Source organism: Alligator sinensis, unplaced genomic scaffold (genome assembly GCF_000455745.1).
Source record: "Alligator sinensis unplaced genomic scaffold, ASM45574v1 scaffold235_1, whole genome shotgun sequence".
In the NCBI taxonomy this organism is placed as follows: Eukaryota; Metazoa; Chordata; order Crocodylia; family Alligatoridae; genus Alligator; species Alligator sinensis.
Window position 1 is genome coordinate 383,163 of NW_005842042.1, and position 15,839 is coordinate 399,001.

The following is a 15,839-nucleotide window of genomic DNA, read 5'->3' on the forward strand; positions in this document are numbered from 1 at the left end:
GGCCCAGCCGGCTCTGGGCGGCTGCTGCTGCTGCCTGCCCCGGCCTCCCGAGCCGCCGTCCTAGAGGCCGCCGTCCTAGAGGGGCAAAGCTGAGCGGGGCCGGGGGCTGCAAACTGCGGGGCGTCGCACCCTCCCCGGCAGAAACACCTGTTGGGGCAGCCCCGGAGCAGAGGGAGAAACAGCAGCCCCAGGCGGCTTGTGTGAAACAAAGGCCTTCTTATTGTGCCCGGGTACCAGGGGATGGGAAACCCCAGGCCTCAGGGTGCTCCGCGGTTTGGACAAATGTCCAGCTCATCCTCTGAACAGGCTGCCACACGTTCAGGGTCGCGCCGTCCCGATAGACAACGCTCTTTGCTGGGCGCCGTCCAGGGAGCCTCTTGAGATGCCAAAGAATTGCACCGGGTTCTCCCCAGGTGGTCGCATTGCCAGAGCTGTTCTGTAAATAATCGCGCCTGCGCGTCAGGAGATGGAGGGGCGAAACCTAGTTTAAGATCTTTTAACTGCATTATTAAAGAGGGGGGCGGGTGATCTTGGCAGACGTCGGAGCATCCTGATTATTCTTGAAAAATCTGATTATTTGGTCGTTTGAATTGCTCCTCCCTGCTTCCCCTTTCTGTTTTCATTCTCTCCACCACAAACACATGCAAGTCCCAGTACAGGTTTCCCTTGCTTTATGCAGGTTCTGTATGTGTGAATTCACTCTTATGCAATGACCCTTTTTATACCAAAAATTCATTATACGCAACGTTCATTCACTCTTATGCGATTGGTGTGGTGGAAGCCCACAGTCAGCTGCTTTGTGCGGTGCATTGTGGGAGCGACATGCACCAAAATATAGTCTCCTGCGTGGATCTGTGCTTCTTGCTCATTGCCTGCGAACTGTGTTTCTGTAGTTGCCATCCTCGTTATGGCTTCTAAGCATCCTGCTAGCTTAACATTCACCACCAACTTGTGTGCAGTGGCGATGCATAGGGGGTCCACGGGGGTGCACATGCACCCCCTGAGAGCACTGGTGCCTCCCTGACAGGCCTCACTCCCTGCTTAGGCGACAGGCAGCAGGGGCAGGTGGGAATGTCAGTGTCCCCCCCTGTAAGCACTGGCCGGGGAGTGAGTGCGCTGGGTGTAGCACCACAGCTGCTTACGGGAGCACCACAGTTGCAGCGCAATATGCTGCCTGGAGGATCTCCCCCCCCAGTTGCTGACTGGTCACTGCGGGGGGCACATGCCCCCCATGACTAAGGTGGCACCAGTCGCCCATGCTTGTGTGCACTGTCTGCTGTTTGTGAGTACCAAAATTGTCTTGTAAAAGTGGTAGAAATGGGTCTGGGGGTCAGTACAGTCGAGGTCTTGGAACATATCCCTATTTGCTACATTGTAAAGTGGGTTCCCTTTATGTGAATTCGAGTTATGTGCCATTTTCCAGGAACACATGTACAGCATAAAGCGAGGGAAACCTACAATTGCAAATAAACCCCAAAGAGATCTGCTTGATCAAATGCCTTCTGTCTCTGTGCACAGTTCATCCACTGTGTCTGTATATATATATTTTTTTAAAAATCACTCCAGTGCTCAAAAGGGAATTGGGACTCATAATAGAGATGATATCTTTTATCAAGAGCCAACAAGATTTTTGCAAAAAAAATTTTTTAATTGCAAGCTTTAGGGCACAAACACCCTTCATCGGGCATTGGAGAAAAGATTGTAAAAGTTCTCCTGGGTAGAAATGAAAGTTCATATTTCATAGGATTTCACAGGCGAGTCAATAGATGGAAAACTATTGTATAGTTTTGTTATAGTTGTATTATATAATTTTTTTAATGGTTTTTAAAAATCTATTGTATAGATGAAAAACCAGTGCTCAAATAGTTTTCTGTGGGGAGAGAATAAACAACATGTGGTGGATGTTAATTATGTCCTTTAATATGTGACTGGAAGGCACTGGGACGCTGAGGGGATGAGGGATAAACTGAAATACCGGGCTTGATCCTGTAATGAAGTTTCATTTTGTGTTTTGCACAATGGCTGCTGCTCTTGATGGTGTTAGTGTGTGGGTTTCAGGTCAGAGTCACTGCAGGCTGAGAAAATACAACCTCTTGTTTAAATGCAAATATGTTCTGCTGTTAGGAACAATTTAGGAAACAGATTAGTGTATCTTAAGCAATACATATTGGAAGGGGGGAAGGGAAATCCCCTGCTATGAAATTCAGCCTTTTTGAAGCATCTTTTTGTATGAATCAGTTACCTTCTGATCCCAACACAACACTTTGCTCTAACAGCATTTCACAAGAATGACCAACTTACACACGAAAAGAGTAATAAAGTTGCCTGGGAAAGGGGGCCCAGTAGTGAGATTTCTAAATAACTTATGGCTTGCGCAAGGAGTGATATGACTTGGAAACTTTCTGTTCTTGTTAAGTGTTCAGAGTTGAAGAACCACAACAGATTTCTGCAGCAGGCTAGCGACAGGGAAACAGAATCTAGGCCCAAGGATATACACTTCCTGTTTTCCCTGCATACCCGTTTTTCCTCAAAGTCCCAGATTCCTTCTTTGCTAGTACACTTAAAATGTAAAGGTAGTTAAGTGTAAAAAACTAAAGGTAATGGGGAAAAAATTGACCAAGTTGACCAAGAAAGTAGTTGCGAATGAGAATGATCTAGTAGGTTTATTGTAACAAATCTTTTAACAATGTAGAATGACATGGTCTATTTACTAACAGTACTTAAGCACTATTATTATTTGACATCAGATTGAGGTAGTTCCTGCCCCAGGGATTTTACAATCTCCACCCCCTCTTCAAAGCACTATGCAAACTTCCAGTAAAGAACACTACGGTTGCTCTATTTTCTCCCTTCCTTCCAGCTTCCTGTTTTATGCTGATAATTTTAGTAATTGCAGTTTCACTTTTAATTGCAAGTCTAGAAAAGAACAAGGGTTAAATTCTGCATTGTATTTCAGACCTGACAAAGCATATCTGTATTCAGAAGCTTGTTTAATTTTATCTGAACTACATAGTTGGGCCAGTAAAAGATATCACCCTAAGAAATCCTTGCCTCTTGCATTATATTTCAGAAGCAGCCTTCCTTTGCCGAGATAAATTACATTTATTCCTACAGAGCTGAAATAATTTGCAAACTCAATTTCAGTCTGATGGAAAAATTAAATTACCAAATTATCACAGTCCCTGAACTCCTAAGATTGGGTATCCTTTAAATCTTTTCAGTGTATAAACACATGGATAGAACAAGACCAGCTTAACTAGGTATTACTTACTGCTAATCTCAAAGGACAGCAAAGTAAAATTAGAAATGGAATATTTTCTGGAATGCAAGTCCACTCAAACCTACAGCTTCTAGCATTTGTTTTTCAGGCTTTGGTGATCAATGACTGTAAGGCTGATGTATTTTTTTTGCTATGACAGATAGGTGTTTGTGAATTTTCAGTGATTGCCTGACAGAGAAGATGGGAACTCTAGCACAGACTAACATAAATCCAATTAGAGCATTCCCAGCTGAGAGGAATCCAATTACTGTACATGGTAATTCACTGCCATTGACACTGACTTGTGGACAACTGTTCCTCCCCTTACAACTGATGTGCACAGCTGGAGACACCGTCCCAGAGATGAATCCCCCCCACCAGGCTGCACTAATGTTTGTCATTAGCCTGCTGCATTGTGTTGTGTTGTGTTGGGTAATATTATTTGTGATGCAGGTGTCTACTTGCTGAGGGGAAAAGGTCCTTTCTTGGGTGCCTTATCATGTGAGTCACTGTGGTCTCAACTTAATTAAGCTTACTTAAACCTCCTGAACAACCACTTGCTTTTCCACCTGGTTTCTCTTTAAATGGAGGTTTTTGTGTTGCTCTCAAGGAGCCTGGATGGATGAAGGGGTTGGTAGTGGAACATAGAGACTTATTTCTAAGCCTAGCTCATATCTATTCCAGGCTGGTGGTTATCAAAACATCCTTGTCTGAGACTACACTCACTTGAGTTGCCTCCGTAAAATAAGTTGGTAGGAGTCTGCATCACCAGACCTAGAAACTGGCACAGCCAGGCATCTAGGGAGAGTGATGCTTAAAGATTTATAGACTGGATAAGGGTGGTGAAGTCCTTCATATCAGGACTGAGTTACACAGGTAAGGGCATTCAGAACATGTATCCCGAGCTGCACCACTCTGTGGACAAAGGGTATTATTGTTTCTGGGCTGCTAGCTTGGCACCTTGCTTGTGCACAGAATCCATTTTAATACAAAAAGGCAACAGTAAAACCAAGCAGACAAATGCAGCTCTGTGTAACCAAGGGAGAACATGTGCCCCTTCCATATGGACTCACAGGCCATGAACCTGGGCATTTACAAAAAAGGCAGTGACAGCATGGCTGAGAAAGCAGCCTTCCCCTGTTTTGCCTCCAAAAGCCATGGGAGCAGTCAGGGAGACAGAGGGGAAGAGAAATGCTGGGACGCTTACAAATGGAGCTGCAGTGACAGTACAGTATTATTGATGTCCGGTTCAATGTGTGCAAAGATCAGAACTAAGATTTACTTGTCCAGTAACATAACCTCTCCTCACACCCCAGCTCATCTCCTGCCAGGGAATGCCTGAGATGCTGAGCACGATTCACTGCATTGCCAGAGCTGCTTTCATATGCAATACCATGGGGAAACTGCAGAGTAAGATCAACCACAGCACCTCCAAATACAGGTACACCCATCCTGTGTGAATGACAGCTCTATAAGAAGTTAATCAAGTCTATTAGCCATTTTTTTGACAGGGCAGCTAGTGATTATGTGTAATCATTGGGGTTTTATTGGTTTTCTAAACTGACTTTTCTTTTTGCCTCCCAGCTCTGACTGAAATCCCTACCTGTCTCTCTAAGCAGTGACTGTGGACAAGCACGACCAACATTTGCACTTACTCATGAATAGCCTTGAATGCCAGAAGCTGCCTCAGTGGAAGGGAGGGTGTCTGGTCAGGGTGTGACATCTACCCTAGTCTTTAGAGAGTCATTGGCTTCCACCTGAATAATTATTAGACAAGTAAAATGGACCTTGGCTTTCTAGCTCCTGTGAAGAATGCACCTCCTCTGTCAGGCAGACAAGGTTGTTTGTGTGAATCTGATAGCTTTTATTAGACCAACTTAAATAGTTGGAAAAAAAAATTTAGCAAGCTTTTGGGTTTAAAAACCCTTTGTCAGGCTGAGGAAGTCTCTGCAGTTGGTGTGTGCTCTTCCTGGATGGAAGGAATAGTAAAAAAGCCAGCGGCTGGGCTGGTATGCATGCAAAACAGGCAGTCAGTGAAAATGTAAATTGAGGAGTCAGTGGGTGAGAGACAGGCTAGGTGGTGGGGGGGGAAGAGAAAAGGAAGATGAATGTAGCAGTTAAATAGTGGAGAGGTACCTGGGGAGTCAGATGTCAGGCAGGTTATAATGTGTCATAAATCCAATGTCTATATGTAGTCCATGATTTGACAACCTGCACCCCTCCTCTGTGAGGCGCTGCATTTTAGGCTACCTAGCAAACAGAGCATGTAAGAGAAAGTGTACATTTAGTACTACTGCTGCAGCTTAATTTCTAATGATGCAGGCAGAGTACTAGTGCCCACACTGTGACACAGCTGTTACTTGCTTTTCATAGGTATTAGCTGGGATGGAGGGATAATTCTAGCAAGTGCCAGGAAGCAACAAATTCTTATTTTTCAGTATTGGTAGAGGGAGGCTGTTGGTGCCACCACGGAGGCAATTAGAGAGAGAATTTCAAATGAGATTTTGCCCATTAACCTCCAGGGAAATGGAGAGTATCCCTTACAACTGGATGATCTAGATCTGTATCCAAGTATTTAGAATCATAGACAATTTGGGTTGGAAGAGATCTCAGGAGGTCATCTAATTCAACCCCCTGCTCAAAGCAGGATCATCCACCACTAGATCATTCCAGCCAAGGCTTTGTTGAGCAGGGACTTAAAAACCTCCAAGGATAGAGATTCCACTACCCCTCTAGGTAACCCATTCCAGTGCTTCGCCACCCTCCTAGTGAGAAAGCTTTTCCTAATATCCAACCTAAACTTCCCTTGCTGCAACTTGAGACCATCGCTCCTTGCTCTGTCATCTGCCACCACTGAGAACAGTCTAGCTCCATCCTCTTTGGAAACCCCCCTTCAAGTAGTTAAAGGCTGCTATTAAGCCTCTTCTCGGTGTTATCTTCTCCAGACTAAATAAACCCAGTTCCCTCAGCATCTCCTCATAAATTATGTGCCCCAGCCCCCCTAACCTTTTCCATTACCCTCCACTGGACTCTCTCCAACTTGTCCACATCATTTCTGTAGTGGCCCAAAACTGGTTATAGTACTCCAGATGTGGCCTTACCAGTATAAAATAGAGAGGAATAATCACTTCCCTTGACCTGCTGGCAACACACCTACTAATGCAGCCCAGTATGCCATTAGCCGTCTTTGCAACAAGGGCACACTGTTGACTCATATCCATCTTACTTTCCACTGTAATCCCCAGGTCCTTCTGCAGAGCTGCTGCTTGGCCAGTTGGTCCCAAGCCTGTAGTGGTACATGGGATTGTTCCACCCTAAGCACAGGACTTTATACTTGTCCTTGTTGAACTTCATGAGATTTCTTTTGACCCAATCCTCCAATTAGTCTAGATCATTCTGAATCCTAACCCTACCCTCCACCGTATCTACTACACTCCCCCAATTTGGTGTCACCTGAGAACTTGCTTAAGGTACAATCCATCCCATCTTCCAGATTGTTAATGAAGATATTGAACAAAACCAGCCCCAGAACTGACCCCGGTGCACTCCACTTTATACCAGCTGCCAACTAGACCTCAAGCCATTAAACACTACCCATTGAGCCTGATGATTCAGCCAGTTTTCTATCCACCTTAAAGTCCATTTATCCAACCCATACTTCCTCAGGTTGCTTCCAAGAATGCTGTGGGAGATCATATCAAAAGCCATGCTAAAGTCAAGGTATTTCATGTCCACTACTTTTCCCGCATCCACAGAGCCAGTTATCTCATCATTGAAGGCAATCAGGTTGGTGATGCATGACTTGCCCTTAGCTGTTCCTAACCACCTTCTTCTCCTCCAAATGCTTAGAAATAGATTATTTAAGGACCTGCTCCATGATTTTTTGGGGGATTGAGGTGAGGCTGACTGATCTGTATTTCCTTGGATCCTCCTTTTTCCCTTACTTAAAGATGGGCACTATATTTGCCCTTTTCCAATCATCTGGGGCCTCCCCCAATCGCCACGAGTTTTCAAAGGTAATGGCCAGTAGCTCTGTAATCACATTAGCCAACTCCCTCAGCACTCTCAAATGCATTGTATCCAGCCCCATTGACTTGCACATGTCCAGCTTTTCTAATTACTTCCTAACCTTTTCTTTCTCCACTGAGGGCTGCTCACCTTCTCCCCAAACAGTGCTACCTGATGCAGTAGTCTGGAAGCTGAACGTACCTGTGAAGACTAAGGTAAAAAAGGCATTGAGTACTACAGCCTTTTCATCATCATCTGTCACTAGATTGCCTGCCCCATTCAGTAAGGGACCCACACTTTCCCTGACCTTCCTCTTGTTGCTGACATACTTGTAGAAACCCTTCTTGTACCCTGCGCATCCCTTGCTAGGTGCAACTCCATTTGCGCTTTGGCCTTTCTGATTTCCTCCCTGGATGTCAGAACAATATTCTTATACTCCTCCCTAGTCATCTGTCCAAGCTTCCACTTCTTGTAAGCTTCCTTTTTGCAGTTAAGCTCACCGAAAAGTACTCTGCTAAGCCAAACTGGTTGCCTGCCATAGTTGCTAGTCTTCCTGCACATCGGGATGGCTTGTTCCTGCACCCTCGGTAAGGTTTCTTTAAAATACCACCAGCTCTCCTGGACTCCTCTCCCCCTGAGACTGGCCTCCCAGGGGATCCTGCCCATCAATTTCTTGAGGGAGTCAAAGTCTGTTTTTCTGAAGTCCAAGGTCCTTACTCTGCTGCTCTCCTTTCTTCCTTTTGTCAGGATCCTGAACTCAGTCATCTCATGGTCACTGCTGCCCAAGTTGCCATCCAATTCTACATCCCCCACCAATTCTTCCCTGTTTGAGCAGCAGGTCAAGAGCAGCATGGCCCTTAGATTGCCTGTGCACTGCTATATTGCTCTCCCAGCAGATGTTGGGGTGATTGAAGTCCCCCATGAGAACCAGGGTCTGTGACTGGGAAATTTCCACTAATTTTCTGAAGAAAGCCTCATCTCAGGTCCCAGCTCTGGTGAGAGATGTGCAGGTGAAAGCCTGATATGCCCCCTTGACCCCAGGGACCCCCAGGAGAGAGGCCCGTGGTGGGAGGGACATAGCCAGCTGGGAGGCAGCTGAGTGGAGCCGAGGAGGGTCACATCCTGCCCCGGCTCCTACTTGGCGCAGCCCCACAGGGAGCCGCATGACCGGAGCCTCGTGAACAGGCCACACGAACAGGCATGCTTCTGGGCCCGGTGCACAAGTTAGCGCAGGAGTTTGAGAGGGAGGGCCCGAGGCCCTGTCGGTGCACCCTAGGGAAGGCAGTCCCATCAGCAGCCGGCCTACCAGTGGCACCATGTGGATGGGCACGTGCTGCACCCCGAGGGTCTCCGAGGGGTCTGTGGCCCCCCACCTCTGGCACCGCAGAGGTCTCCATCCAGACGGAGCCCACGGTCCCGGCTCCACACGGACGGAGCCCCTGGCTCTCAGCTGCGGAGGCTGCCTGTCACTTTTTCAGGCTCTGGTGGCCAGGAGCATGGCCACCTCCCCTTGTGAGGTCTGCTCCCTTTTGGGGTCTCTGGCGCGCCAGCTGGTGGAGCTCCAGGCCGTAGTCCAGAGACTGCCTGCCATCAGGGATGGTAAGCGGGAGATCGACTCCTACTGCCAGGTCCTCCTCCCTCAGGAGATGGAGGGTAGACCACGGTCACCTTCCAGGATAAGGAAGGACTCAGGGACCACCTTTACTGTCCAGCCACGGGGCTGGACCAAGGTGGTCAAGGGCCCCAAGGCCCACCACACCAAGGCCCCTGCCCCGCTGGAGCTTTGCAACAGGTACGAACCTCTTGCAGCCCCAGCAGAGCCTGCTGAGTTGCCGGCTCCCGCAGGCAACACCGACAACACTGTAGCTACTGCCCCTGCTCTCCCTAAGACAAAACACAAAGTGTTTGACATGGGGGACTCCATCCTGAGGGGGACTGAGGGGGCAATCTGCCACCCCGACCCCTTAGCCCAGGAAGTCTGCTGCTTCCTGGGAGCCCGAATCCGAGACATTGCGGAGAAGATCCCTAAGCTCTTCCGGCCCACTGACCACTACCCTATGCTCCTCATCTATGTGGGCACCAATGACACGGCTTGGAGCACTCCCAGCTTGGTCATGAAGCGCTACAGGGATTTGGGAGCGGGGCTTAAGGGGTTCGAGGCGCAGGTGGTGTTTTCCTCGATCCTCCCAGTTTCGGGCTATGGGCTGAGGAGGGAGAAGAGGTAGTGTACCAAAGACTGTGGCACTGGTGTCATCAGGAAGGCTTTGGCTTCCATGAACACAGCCTGCTCTTTGGCGAGAGAGGCAGTGAACTGCTGGGAAGGGATGGCCTCCACCTCTCTCCCCTAGGGAGGAGCGAGGCGCAGGTGGTGTTTTCCTCGATCCTCCCAGTTTCGGGCTATGGGCTGAGGAGGGAGAAGAGGTAGTGTACCAAAGACTGTGGCACTGGTGTCATCAGGAAGGCTTTGGCTTCCATGAACACAGCCTGCTCTTTGGCGAGAGAGGCAGTGAACTGCTGGGAAGGGATGGCCTCCACCTCTCTCCCCTAGGGAGGAGGCTCTTCTCAGCCAGACTGGCTGATCTGCTCTACTGGGCTTTAAACTAAGCCTGCCAGGGGATGCAGGGACTACCATCACTGCTGGCCCGCTGAGCAACCCTTGCAAAGCCAGCAGGCCAAGGCACTTAAGGGAGCCCACCCCTGCCCCAGCCCTGGAACGATCTGTGGGCAAGGCAAGGGCCCCCAACGGGACACTTGCCTGCCTGTACACAAATGCCAGGAGCTTGGGGAATAAACAGGAAGAACTTGTCCTCCTGCTTAACACAAATAATTACCATGTCATAGGGATAACAGAGACCTGGTGGGACTCCACCCATGACTGGGCCACTGATATAGATGGCTATACCCTGTACAGGAGAGATCAAGTGGACAAAAGGGGCAGGGGTGTAGCTCTCTATGTCAAGGAGAGCTACGCATCCCTGCAAGCTGACATTGGCACCCAGGGTGGACAACTGGAGACCCTCTGAGTTAAAATCCATGGGTAACATGGCACAGGGGACACAATGGTGGGAGTCTACTGCAGACCCCCTACCCAGGATCAAGAGCTTGACCAGGAGTTTGCCTGGGAACTGGCTGAGGCTGCGCGCTCCTGCTGTACGACTGTCATGGGAGACTTCAACTACCCAGACATCTCGCGGGAAGAGCGCTCAGCCAAATCCGAACAGTCACAAAGCTTTCTCTCATGCGTGGATGAGCTCTATCTGACGCAAGAAGTCTACGGGCCGACGAGAGGTAAAGTGCTGCTCGACCTGGTACTGGCAACCGGGGACAACCTAATTAGCAACCTAACGATTGAAGGGAAGCTGGGTGACAGTGACCATCAACTGATCACCTTCACCACCTGCTGTAAAGCTGGCAAGTCAGCCAGTAATACAGAAGTCCTCGACTTCAGGAAAGCTGACTTTGACAAGCTCAGGAGGCTTGTCGGTGAAGCCCTAAGGGACCACGACCCAAAGGGGAGGGGAATTCAGGACGAGTGGTTGCTCCTCAAGTGAGCAATCCTGGATGCACAAGCAAAGTCTATTCCGTCTTGGAGGAAAGGCAGCAAAAGGGCACAGCAGCCCCCTTGGCTCTGCAGGGAACTAGCCGACCTCCTGCATCTAAAAAGAAAGACCTACAAAGGATGGAGGACTTGATCCACCTCCAAGGAGGAATACTCTGCACTGGTCTGGACCTCCAGGGAGCAAACCAGAAAAGCCAAGGCTGCGGCTGAACTCCAACTAGCTACAAGTATCAAGGACAATAAAAAGTCCTTTTTTAGATATGTGGGGAGCCAGAGGAAAAGCAAAGGCAACACTGGACCGCTGCTAAACCAGATGGGACAACTGAGAACTGACGCCGAGAAAAAAGGCAACTTGCTAAATGGGTACTTTGCGTTGGTTTTTCACCAGTCCCATGGGATGCCCCTGCCCATTACAGGACAGGAAGGCCCAGGTGAGGGTGATTCCTTACCCTCCATCAATGCTGACCTTGTGAAGGAACACCTTGACAGGCTGGATACCTTCCAGTCAGCTGGCCCTGACAGTACACCCCAGGGTACTCAAGGAGCTGGCTAGCATCATAGCTCAGCCCTTGGCACAGATCTTCGAGAACTCCTGGCGCTCTGCTGAAGTGCCTGAGGACTGGAAGAAGGCCAATGTGGTGCCTATCTTCAAGAAAGGGAGGAAAGTGGATCCGGCAAACTACAGGCCCATCAGCCTGACCTCTGTCCTGGGGAAGGTCTTAGAAAAGATCATCAAAGAGACCATCCTTAACAGACTGATGGCAACATCCTGAGGGTTGGCCAGCACGGGTTTGTTGCGGGTAGGTCTTGCTTGACCAATCTTATTTCCTATTACAACCAGGTGACTTATCACCTGGACAAGGGAGAGGAGATTGATGTCATATATCTTGACATTAAAAAAGCCTTTGATCTGGTATCCCATGATCACCTCTTAGCAAAACTGGCTAACTGTGGCCTTGGCCTCACCATGATCCACTGGCTGGGGAATTGGCTCCGTGGTAGGACCCAAAGGGTGGTGCTTGATGGAAGTCAATTGCTGTGGTGCACTGTGAGCAGTGGGGTCCCTCAAGGCTCTGTTCTTGAGTCTACACTTTTCAACATCTTCATTAATGATGTGGACGTTGGTATCAGAAGCAGACTGGCCAAGTTCACCGACGACACCAAACTTTGTGGTAAAGCGTCCACACCTGAGGACAGGAGGGTGATCCAGGCTGACCTTGACAGGCTCAGGAAATGGGTGGATGAGAACCTGATGGTGTTTAACACCGAAAAATGCAAGGTTCTCCACCTTGGGAAGAAAAACCTGCAGCATCCTTATAGGCTCGGCAGTGCTACGCTGGCTAGCAGTATGGACGAAAGGGACTTGGGGGTCACGATTAACCACAAGATAAACATGAGCCATCAATGTGATGCTGCAGCTAGTAAAGCGAGCAAAATGCTGGCTTGCATCCATAGATGCTTCTCAAGCAAATCCCAGGATGTCATTCTCCCATTGCACTTGGCCTTGGTGAGGCCACAGCTGGAGTACTGCATCCAGTTTTGGGCTCCACAATTCAAAAAGGATGTGGAGAAGCTTGAGAGAGCACAGAGGAGAGCCATGCACATGATCAGAGGTCAGGAAACAGACCTTATGATGTGAGGCTGAGAGCTATGGGACTCTTCAGCCTGGAAAAGCGCAGGCTCAGAGGTGATCTGGTGGCCACCTATGAGTTTATCAGGGGTGCTCACCAGGATCTGGGGGAACATCTGTTCACCAGAGCGCCCCAAGGGATGACAAGATCGAATGGTCACAAACTCCTCCATGACTGTTTCAGGCTGGACATAAGGAAGAACTCCTTTACTGTCCAAGTCCCCAAGGTTTAGAACAGACTGCTGCCGGAGATGATTCAAGCACCTACTTTGAATGCCTTCAAGAGACATTTGGATGTTTATCTTGCTGGGATCCTATGACCCCTGCTGACTTCCTGCCCTAGGGAAGGGGGCTGGACTCGATGATCTTCCAAGATCCCTTCCAGCCCTAATGTCTATGAAATCTATGAAATCTACCTCATCCTCCTGGTCTGGTGGTCTATAGCACACACCCAGCACGACATCACCCTTGTTGCTTTCCTCTCTAACCTTAACCCAGAGACTTTCCAGACGCCTGTCTCCAGTTTCATACTGCAGCCTTGAGCAATCATACAGCTCTTTTACATACAGTGCAACTCTCCTCCTCTTCTCCCCTCTCTGTCCTTCCTGAACAGTTTATACCCATCCATGACATCGGAGTCAGAAGCAGACTGGCCAAGTTCGCCGATGACACCAAATTTTGGGGCATAGCATCCACACCAGAAGACAGGAGGGCAATCCAGACTGACCTGGACAGGCTCAGCAAATAGGCAGACGAGAACCTGATGGTGTTTAACACCGAAAAATGCAAGGTTCTCCACCTTGGGAGGAAAAACCTGCAGTATGACTACCTGTATGTGGGGGAACGTTTGTTCACCAGAGCGCCCCAAGAGATGACAAGGTTGAACGGTTACAAACTACTGCAAGACCAATTCAGGCTGGACATAAGGAAGAATTTCTTTACTGTCCGAGCCCCCAAGGTATGGAATAGCTTGCCATTGGAGATGGTTCAAGCACCTACATTGAACACCTTCAAGAGTAAATTGGATGCTTATCTTGCTGGGATCCTATGACCCCAGCTGACTTCCTGCCCTGGGGCAGGGGGCTGGACACGATGATCTTCTGAGGTCCCTTCCAGCCCTAATGTCTATGAAATCTATGACAGTGCTCCAGCCATGCAAGCTCCCACCAAGTCTCTGTTATTCCAGTCACATCATAGTTCCTTGACTGTGTGAAAACTTCCAGTTCTTCCTGTTTGTTTCCCAGGCTCCGTGCATTCGTGTGCAGACACCTGAGGTAACTAGCCAGTTGCTCTACTTTCTCAGGAACATGGGAATGCCTCCCTTGTTACCCCTCCTCCTTGTGTTTCCTCTATGTCTCCTGCTTCCCCCCTTACCTCAGGGCTTTGGTCTCCATCCCCCCAGAGAACCTAGCTTAAAGCCATCCTCACTAGGTTAGCAAGCCTGTCTGCGAAGATGCTCTTCCTTCTCTCCGTCAGGTGGATCCCATCTCTTCCTAGCAATTCATCTTCTTGGAACAACATCCCATGGTCGAAGAAGCTGAATCTCTGCTGATGACACCACCTGCACAAGCATGCATTGATCTGCAGGATGCACCTGCTCTTGCCTGGGCCCTTCCCTTTGACCGGAAAGATCGAGAACGCTACCTCTGCCCCTGTCCCCTTCACCCGTGCACCCAGAGTCTTGTAGTCACTCTTGATTTGCTCAGGGTCATCCCTGGCAGTATCATTGGTGCCCACATTGATGAGCAGCATGGGGTAGTGTAGTCAGAGGGTTGGACGAGTCTCAGTAATCCTTCTGTGACATCTCGGATCCAGGCTTGGGACAAGCAGACCTCCCGGGACAACAGGTCAGACCAGCAGATGGATCCCTCCATCCCCAGCAGAAGGGAGCCTCCAACCACTACTACACATCAATTTGATGGCAAAAAGAGGAATTTCCTCAGGGGTTAGCAGTAAGAAAGGTGTGATAAATTTAGTTTAGTAAAAGAAGATGCCAGTCCTAGGACTACTAATGAGTGGTCATAGCAGTGCCAGCAACCTATGTATAGGGATCTGTCCTTTGTTCCTGAAGTGAGGACATTGCTGTGGTGCAAACTGTTTGTGGCAAAAAAGGAGGGCATTTCACCATCCCTACTGGAGGGACAGTGAGATGCCCTAGTAGGAAGGGTGCCTATTTATGGAGAGGAGAAATGGTAAACAGCCTAGCAGGAAATCAGCATGTCTCTCAGATAGAAGCACCTTAATAGTCTGAGAGAGTGGCTTGCATGCTTCTCCCTGCAGAGAAGAGGTTCAAATCTATCTTTCTTCAGGAACAGAGAGATGATAGTAATGGCCACAGACTCGAGATAAGCTAAAGGCACAGAGCAGCAGAAAATAGAATAGTAATGCTATGGTTAGGCAAATCTGAGAGCAAAACCCTTCTTATCTGCTGGAACAATGATCTGAAATAGGGCTGGGAAGGACCTTGAGAAACCATGTCTTGTTCAAATGTAGAACAAGATGTTCAGATGTAGAATCATCTCTGTCTAACTAATGCCAGATAAATGTTTGATATTCCAGTCTCTCTATGTATTTGTTCCAGTGTTTAACCACCCTGAGAATTAAGACATTCTTTCTAGTATCTAACTTGGTTGAGTTAGAGCATTACCTAACGCAGCTGTGTGAAGACATTTTGACATCTCACCACTGTCTAAGAGTGGATGGGAATAACTCTGAGTGTTTAGAAATTACAGATGATGGAGACCTTTCAAACTACATCTGGTCCAGGGAACAAATGCATGTCCTTATGGGACCAGTCTCTGAATTTGCTGCAGCTTAGTGTTGGCCTGCTTACCTCTAGCATCTGCAAATACAGCATTTGTTTGGGAAAGAAGGTGCTGCTACCCTTCAAAATTCAGTCTAATTTGACACGCTGTTGAGTGTTTTTTGAGGTGGGGATGTATGTATGATAACTTCTGTGTAATATTTACTGAAATTCACACTACTGTGTCTCTTCCTCATTGGCAGGGCTGGTGGTTACATGGAAGAGAACAGTCCTGTTAAAGCTATTCAGCAATACAGCCCTGCTCACACTGATGCGGTTACTTCTGTGGCTGCTCTGAAATCAGACCTGTGTGTGTCAGGAGGAAAGGATAAGGTGGGGAGCACATCAACATCCCCAGAGAACAAATAAATACAAATGGATACAAAGGAAGTACAGGGTCAGATCTCTCATCCAAATTGACCTTATAGATACTACCATGTAGACATCACAACCTAAAATATAAGTATGTTGCTTGTGGAGGCAATCCAGATAGTGAGGGTTTAGGTGCAAGGCTTCCTGTATAGTGAATTGGATGTATGTGTCTCCTAAGGGGGTCCAGGTCTCATAGGAATTCAGCAGG

General features: G+C 48.4%; 1 protein-coding gene across 4 annotated transcripts in view; it reads left to right on the top strand.

Moving 5' to 3' along the window:
• Nucleotides 1-301: 301 nt before the first annotated feature.
• WDR31 (WD repeat domain 31) overlaps nt 302-15,839 on the top strand; it is a 31,461-nt gene continuing 15,923 nt past the window's right edge. For 2 of the 4 annotated variants that reach the window (XM_025202997.1, XM_025202999.1), the window contains exons 1-3: nt 302-413; nt 4,576-4,700; nt 15,463-15,592. In XM_025202997.1, coding sequence (XP_025058782.1) covers nt 4,594-4,700; nt 15,463-15,592 — 237 coding nt within the window. In that variant the 5' untranslated portion in view covers nt 302-413; nt 4,576-4,593. Of the gene's footprint in view, nt 414-4,569; nt 4,701-4,843; nt 5,099-15,462; nt 15,593-15,839 lie in introns of those variants that run through there. The other 2 variants (XM_025202998.1, XM_025203001.1) reach the window with 2 other exon arrangements.